General features: G+C 36.3%; 1 protein-coding gene across 1 annotated transcript; it reads right to left on the minus strand.

Moving 5' to 3' along the window:
* Positions 1–5,306: 5,306 nt before the first annotated feature.
* On the minus strand, positions 5,307–8,920 carry LOC113761450 (probable sodium/metabolite cotransporter BASS3, chloroplastic). The gene is made up of 5 exons (XM_027304447.1): positions 8,380–8,920; positions 7,811–7,906; positions 7,384–7,690; positions 6,923–7,170; positions 5,307–6,381 (listed from the first exon to the last, which is right to left on the minus strand). Exons 1-5 carry the CDS (start codon positions 8,796–8,798, stop codon positions 6,144–6,146), a joined length of 1,308 nt encoding a protein of 435 aa, XP_027160248.1. The 5' UTR covers positions 8,799–8,920; the 3' UTR covers positions 5,307–6,143.

Genomic DNA, 8,920 nt, shown 5'->3' on the forward strand with positions numbered 1-8,920 from the left:
CCTTTTCCTTTCTTCCTCATATATGTTATGTAATTAGTACAGTAGATAACTAGATATTGTGTCAGAAGTCAAGAAACTTGTTAATTTCCCTTTTGTCCTTCTGAGCAAAGAGGCCCCTTTGTGTCAGAAGAAAATCTTTTATCTGCAAGTACATACCCTCCCACCACTACTAGTATTGCCTGTTTCTCTTTCAATCCCGTCCCATGAATCCAAACCAAACCAAACCCTTCCTTCTTTCGTAGTTCGGATCATCCTATATAACTAGTATATATTTACTTCCTAGAAAGCTACAAGTGCAACAAGTCAAGTACCCTCAGAAACCCTAAATTTTTCCCACCTAGTTCTTGACCCTGTCTCAGCATTCTTCTCAATGAGCCCTCAACATATGAACATCCCTTTGAGTCGTAGGTCGATCAGAACCAGGTTAGCTTACCGGTTCCTTCGAGCCCTGAAGAAACTGAACAGGCAAAGAACCGGTGCTGTAACTTCTTCAACTTCGTCATCTATCAGAGACACTTGTAGACGCTATCATATGGTTAAGATGGCTGCTTATGCATCCATGGCTTCTGCTGTCGGATCAAAACGAGCATGGAGCCGTGCTTTGCTCTCGAAGATTAGGAATCGAGGGCTGAACCGTTGGCTTGTCAAGCGAAACAAATCTCGTGCATTAAGGGGAAGAAGCTCATCAAATGCTGTAGCAAAAGAAAACCCTAGCAAAGGGTCAACAGTTGGTCTTGAAGAAGCTCATCAAGAACTTCGGAAGCTCGTTCCGGGAGGTGAAGTTATGGATGTGTTGAGCTTGTTCGATGAAACTGCCCATTATATAAAGTGCCTCACCTCCCAGGTACAAATCATGAGAAATATTGTGGATTTTTATTCGGATTGATGATAAGCCAGCTGTTATGGTTATAAGCACAACAGTACATCATCATCAACAGCAGTTCATCTGATGCATAGATCAGAAAGAGATGATCCCGTCTGGGGGTGGATGCAGAGGTAAGTGCGTGCCAACGATGACCAAGGAAAATAAGGTGGCTTTTAATTAGGTTCATGTTTCATACGAGTAAATCTGAGGTACGACTTTTCCAACAGTAAGATGTGAGGGTCACGTGTATGATAAGCTGAAAAACTGTGTCACTGTTATTGTACAGAAATATTCAGGAGTTATTGTGTGTCTGTTTTGGTGCTTATATTCCCACTCATTCTTCTCTTCTCTTATTTTCTCTCTTGTATCTGGTGTGTGTTGTGTGTGAGACTATGACGATGCTCTTAGATCTCTTGGAAGATATTTGCAGATTTTTGGCTCAACCGAGTGCAGCCCAAGATATGAAGCAAGTAAAGTATATATAATGATGGAGGTGAGACTTGTTCTGTTTGCCATGAATCATTATGACTTTAATTCTTTTTGTCTTCAGAAACCCGCAAAACAAAGGTGTTGTGAACTTTCTAATTTTGGAATCAAAGATAGAGAAAAATGAGAGAACTTTTCGAAAGAATTATAAGAAACTGATTTTGAGTAATAGTAACATGTATGGTTTAAGTATATACGCATAATTTCGGTCCTCAAAAATTTTTTTTTTTCTGGGAAAATACTGCTGCAAATATTTTTCTCTGTCACCTTCTTCTACAGTTATTATTCTGTCTTTATTGTTTGATTTAGGAGCTAGCTTCTCTAGACTTGAGAGAGTTTTCATTTACGATCGATAAGCAGAACGTTCCACTTCGTATACATGCATCTGCAAATGCGTATTACAAAACTTGGCCTGCAAAGAATATTCCTGGCCGACTTTGAAAGATATTAAAGTTTTTCTCAAGAATCTTCTTCCCTTTTTATTTGAGTCAAATATTTTTCTGTTCAACAGAGTTTTGTGCACAGTGCACATATTATTTGAGAAAAAAAAAAATTGCAGATCGCTCAGTTTTTTTTTAATACATATATTTATTTTCCACTAAAGTTTCAGATGCAGGGTATTGTACTTTTTTCTCCCCATAAGCGAGAAGCTATTCCGTTGAGTGAATGTCTATTTTCTACTTCACATTGTCTTAACGTATTACCTTACTTTTGAAAGGGCAATAGAATATGCTAAACCCGAATTATGGAGTGTGCTAAAGTAACATCTTTCCTCGGTCTTAAAAATTTCAATTTCTAAAAGTTTCCCAAGTAGGATACTTGGATTACCTTCGTGCATCCAAATTAACACGTTTTGGGACTCTGTGACCTCATATGTGTGTGTGTATATGTATATATATGTATGTATGTATAAAACTACTGCTGCTTTTGAAGAATTGAAGAAAGAGAATTCGAGCAAAGATTCAGGTGTGGTTAACATCCATAGCACGTATATACAACCTACAATTTGGGGGGATTTCGATATGGATTTGCTAGCTTGTAAAGAAGACTTAACCTACATATGGATTCTTTTTCTTTAAGGCTTATAGTACTACTCATGCAGAAGAACTTGCAAAAAATAGTTCTAAGATTAGGATTTGGTAACGTCAAAGGCTTATTGTGTTGTGGGATCCAGAGAAATATCTTTCTATTAATCTGAGTAGAGTAAAGAGTGAGGATTTCAAAAAGTTACTTGCCATGAACTTTGGGTTAGTGAATTTTGTGAATAAAACAAAACGTAACTTGCTTACTTATGTTATACATTAGAAGGAAATATTGTATGGTACAATTTGTTAATTCCTACGACTTTAGGATTTTTTTCAGTGTTATTTTGTTTCAGTAGTTTAGGATTCAAAAGTATTCAACTTGGTGGACTTTAGAATGCCATAAAGAGCTGTATTAGTGTTTGAGTTCTATTATTATCGTTATGTCTAATAGATTCCGCATAATGTTAAAAACATTATAATCTCATAACAAACAACTTTGGTTCATCAAAAGGAAGGGATTAAAAAAAAAGAGTAGAAGGAATTAAATTTTAATCCCAAGATCTCCTCTCGCCAAGTTTTCAATACTTACTATTTTCGTATATTGATTTATTTCAATTCCTATGAAAGAAAGAAATGATTTTCATGAAAGAAATAAGAATAGAAACAAATGATTTTCTATTGTCATTGTTGTGTCTAATATATTCCACATTATTTTCAAAAATTTTATCTCATAATAAAAACTTTAGAGCTCGTTTGGGTTGTTATTTTGTAGAATTTTTGTTGAAAAATTTACTGTAACAATCTGATGAATGTAAAATAAAAAAGCGATTGAAAAATGTATTCATAGAAATTTTTCAAGAAAAATGGCAGTCCAAATAAGGCCTAGATTCATCAAAAGGATGAAAAAAAAAGTAAAGGAAATTATACTTTGTCCCAAGATCTTATTTTCCCAAGTTTTTTTTTAATTAACCCTCCTTCACCTCTGTACCCCATCCCTTCCCCAAATTGTCAGATTCAAAATTTCATCTCCTTACCCCATCTCTTCCCCAAACTGTTAGATTCAAAATTTGAACTGTGAACCTAGCTGTTAGACTCAAGATTCGAGTTCCAAATTTGACAATGGAGAAAATTATAAGATTCTTCCCTGACCAGTGGGCCGATCCTAGTGGTTTTTTCCCAGGTTTCCATACTTATTATTTTCTTATATTGATTTATTTTCAATTCCTATGTAAGAAATGATTTTCATGTTCTTATTTTGGAAGGAAATAAGCATGAAGTATTAGTAAAATACTTGAATTGCAACATTTTTCATTCTTTTGAAAATTTGAGTTTAAACTATAACAATAAATTGTAACTAATGCTCAAAAAAATAAATTGTAACTAAAACCTAATTCCAAAATGGTAGGTATTTAAAGGAAAAAAAAGACTAATGCTCTTGTTTTTTGGACCATTTTTCATAAACATATATTAAAAAGAATTCAAACACATTTTCATTTATTGTAACATTTTTAAATAGCACTCTAAAAATAACCGTAACCAATGCAGCCTACTTTAATGTGCTCTGATGATCCAATGGACCGTAATAAATAGAACAATTTATTAAGAAAGGGTAAGAGTTTCTTGATGTGAAGGTGTAAAACAAATATAGATACTTGTTTTTTAACCCTCTCACATTTCTCCACTCCCTTCCCACATTCAACTATTTGATATAGGATTCGAATTCTAAATCTAAAAGTAAGAAAAATCCTAAAAGCCCTCCTGATGCAAAACTTAATAGGATATAAGACTTTCCTATACTATATATACATTAACAGGTTTATCTGTGTGTCACATATACAAAACTTAGAGATCAAATACAATTTTTGCATATTTATCATACATTCAAACCTATTAGTGTAAGAAAAATGATCAAAACTTACCTATATTGATAATACCCATTGTCATTTTGATGATCATTATTCCATAGACTAGTAAATTTTAGCGGAGACACTATTAAGAAAGTAAAATAAAAAATCGATAAAAAATCTAAAACATGAAGAGAACACAAAAATTAAAAAGTAAATCTTATATAGACTGACAGTGTATATACTATTACCATGGGATTCATGACATACGTGTAAAAGTTAAATTTTAAATTCAAATTTTGCATAGTTATTATTTATTCAACGCTGATAGTATATACACTGTCGGTGTAGGAAAGATTAATCTAAAATAAAATATACAAGCTCTTGAGGATTTAGGAAAGCAACGATAAGAAAAATAAAAGACAATTCTTATTTCTTATTGGGAGAGACTTAGCAGAAATTAGTAATAATCACTCTAGATACAAATGACCAAGAAAATAAATCACTCTAGATGCTACTATAACAAAGTAACCAACTCGATGCTAACTCCATCTATAATAATTCACAAATATATCTCAAAGTTGACTTTCTCCAATTTAATTACTGATGTTACGTGCAGCTAACATAAGTTTACAAGCATAAACTAGCAATGATTAGCATGCATTACCATAATCAGAGAACTTCATTAATCCAATTAACTACCTCCACTTTGGAACCCTAATACACTTTTAGTTTTCGGGGATGCCAACTATAAAACTGTAAAAAATAAAACTAAAATTTTCAGATAGACTATAATAAATTCATAGTGTCAGCATTTTAGCAAATATTAAACTTCGAGCTATAATTATGTGATGTTTGCGGGGAATCTTCCGAGGAAAAAGATGAACAACTCAGAAAATCCTAAAACATCAGAACGATACTATCCAAATGTGGTTGACAGGCATATTTACATCTTCATGTGGGGTTATATATATGTATATATATGTATGCATGTTTCATGTAGGGTTGTATAGTTTGATCTCCTCCGCTTACAATTATGATCGTTGTGCTCCATAAAACACTACGCTAATCGCCCGAAGGCACAAATGTAACGCACCCAAACACATAATGCAACAGAGAGAACGTAATAATACTTACAAACAAAGAATTCAAAACCTTGCATACGGCGCCCTCTTGGGCTTTATGTATGGGTACCTTGTGTCCAACTTTTAGAGAACAACTAATTCCATGTAACTTGTTTTGAAGCTGACAAAACATAAGCTAACAAACATAAATCGGGCACGATGTGGCCCATAAACCTCCAAATCTTCAATCAGGCAGATGATGCTGACTGTATCAAAGAATGATTCACAAAATTCAACTTTAAACCAGCCCAATCCTTTTGCTTCTTTCTAACTCGGAGTATTCACTTCCAATCCCAAGAAACTGAAACTCCAGGGTGTTACTTTTTTGGGTAAACTTTGAAGTCGGCTATAATGCAGTCAAGTTCAAGAGAGCGTACACTTCGTTAATCTTTTGCACCTGTACGAGAGAACTGAGGAGAGGCAAATCGTTCACATTTCAGGTGCCTTAGTAATCTGATTTACATCTTGTCCGTATAGACTATACACAAAAGTAAACATTATTGGGGCTTGCAGATTTGAAGCCAAGGGCTGCAAAATACCAAAAAACTGTACAAGGAATATACAGCTTTCCCCACTTTCGCCTCGTATCCTCCAATTCTATAGGTGTACTGCTATCTATGGTTATGCTGCTCTACTTGGATTACGATCTACTCTTCTGCTGCCTATATATTGGATGTTCAATTAGCCTGCTGATTGTCCAAAAAAAAGAATGAGCCACCTTTCTGGGCCTCGACAATTCCACCAGTTTATGGAATAAGATGCGTGGTGAATCCCAAATTCCAGTAAGGAGCCACTTTTGTCAAGCCTCAACGGTGCTACCCGCTTGTGAAATTAGTACAGAGGGCAAGTCCCTAATCCGACGTCCACTCCCCCAGAACGAGGCTAGACAGAGGCCCATGATAGCCATGGCAACTACTGAGCATGCAGGAGGAACTGCTTGAGTGCTCCCAAGGAATTGAGTTGCAAGTAGCCCTGCCAATGTAGAACTCTGCATTCCTGTACACAATGAAACTGTCCGGCTGACTTCTTCTTCTAACCTGCCACAACAGCAAAGTCGTCAGATTTCGCTAGCTTGAAACTCTAAAATAGATATTACTTTAATTTGCACGCAAGCAGCATCTAGTTTCAGATCATCTTGATCAATACTGGCTTTACTTGTGAAAACAACCTGGTTGAGCTAGTAATACCAACATTAAATCCCAAGAACAAGCGAACTCCAATCACTAAGATTTGCAGAACTAGATGCAATCAAGGCATCAATTGAAAAAAAAGAGAAGGTTGCAGCAAGTAAACACTCTCTTACTGGAAATTGTAAAGGCTAGGCTACACACTCTACACGAGTAATTTTGCAACCCGGTTGAAGAATTGAAAGAGGCATAATGTGAATTACAACTGAAAGATGGTTAATGTCTTGTCTCGTTCAAAATCTACAAAATTTGGGTTAATACACAATTTGTTGCCTCTCAATGCATCACATCTTATACCTTACGTGTAAGAAAATGCTTCAACACAATCTCGTCCAAAATGAAAGTGTTATCACTGATAATGAAGAGCTGATAACAGGAGCAAATATGGTACCTGAAAATTGGGATTTTGGATATCCAATAACCCAAAGTAAATGCCACTGCATGAAACGTCAGTACAGGAGCCACCAATCTCAGACCCTCGGGAGAAAGTATTTGGCTACGATTAATTGCAAGAGGACTGCCAATACACATTGAAGTGCAAATCATTGCAACGAATGGCATCACAGGTTGAAGGAGATAGACAACTGGTTTTGCATATGTGTTGAGGACTAGGCCAAGTGTTACTGGGGCAAGAACAACCTGGTAAGGCAATTTAATATTAAATGAGAAAGTTCAATGCATCCAGATCTGGTAAAAGCTAATCAAAACAATTAAGAGATCATAATTACTCTCTCCATCCAAACACAAGATTTCAAATTTGGGAATTGTTACTTTCATAGAGACATGTAAAATACATAAAGATGATGAAGTACTAGAGCCAGCTCACTCATGTTTTCTAACTGAATTACGTGCCTGCAAAATTGACTTTGACATAGCAACTGCATCAACTGGAACAACAGAACCAATGAGAAGGCCTGTTAGAAGAGGAGTAACGAGGACTGAAGCAATGGTTGATGAGCTGGTCAAAAGAATGCTCAAAGCAACATCGCCTTTACTCAAGAAGCTGGCATAACTAGACAGCTGAGCCCCAGCAACACAAGACATGAGGACAAAACCGGCAAAGAATATACGAGACATTCCAAATGCTCGCGCAACCAACACTCCAAGTGCTGGTTTCAGGGCATATTGTGCAACAAATCCAATAGACAGAGGGACAGGCCTGGTTAAGGGAAAAAAGTAAAGAGGTATAATCAGAAACAAAATCCATTAATCAATCAATATTAGTTAAAACAAAAAAAAAACACATAAAAATTGATTGAGGTAGTGAAAAAGTTGCAACCTTTTGAATGCCAGAGCAAAGTCATCAATTGAAAGCCTGATCCCAATAGACAACATGATTCCTCCGAGTGCAGGAGCATAGAGTTCTTTTGACACCCTGCAGGTTCCTCTATCATTTACAAAAACAAAACCAAGACATTTGTATAGCTTTAAGTATCAAGCATCTTCATAAAGTGCACATGGAAGACCAAGGAGAAAAAAAGACAGAACAGATAAATAAATCAATGAGTAAATAAAGAAAACCCATTTGCCTCACTCTGGACTGACGATAAATACTTGAATAATAAAATCAACCCCATAAAATAATATAAGGACCACCCAGAAACTCTCTGATATTTGCATCAAAACATATGATTTGATCAAACTATGCACCTGAGTCACAGTACTAGATTCCCATTGGACAAGTCTTGAAACACAAGCAACACCCCAAACTCCTGAAAATTTATATATATTCACATGATTGAAGCATAAATAAGTTAAGCTAAATATAAACCTTCAGAAACTCCGGATTCGATCAAAAGCCCCGGAAGATTTCTTACCACACAGAAAGAAATTGATTGGAAATCTTACCAAGTGAAAGTAGAAGGCTGAGAAAGAGCAGAAACTGCAGTGAGGGCCACCACAAAAGGAAGCATTGCAGACAAAACTTGGGAAGAATCCGCCTTTTTATCAGCTTCCATCACGCTTTCATCGAGGCTTGCACCAAAAGATAAGAGAGAAAAATTGCCTTCTCGCTTATGCCACCCAACCTTTCCAATAAACGGGGACGACGTCGTTGAGCAGGCTATGGCAGATAAAGAACCAAACCCACGGAAACCCTTGTTCAAAAATGGAAGAAGAAGAGGCCTTTTCGTGAAAGCGAGGGAAAAAGAGAGAGAATTGGGATTCGAAGTAGAATCGTTGGGGAGGAAGAGAAATGATGTGGGAGCTTTCGAGTGGCGGGAAGTGAGAGTTGGAGCAAGGGATATAGATGGAATAATAACTGACATCTCCAACTGGTTTACAGAAAGTAACCGTTGAAGATGGAGTGCGGGCGCCGGAGGAGATGGGTTTTCCTTGTCCGGGCCAGGGAGAGAAGAAAGAGAAAGGAGAGGAGTAGAGCGAAGGAGAG

This window comes from Coffea eugenioides, chromosome 1, assembly GCF_003713205.1.
Source record: "Coffea eugenioides isolate CCC68of chromosome 1, Ceug_1.0, whole genome shotgun sequence".
NCBI lineage: Eukaryota > Viridiplantae > Streptophyta > Magnoliopsida > Gentianales > Rubiaceae > Coffea > Coffea eugenioides.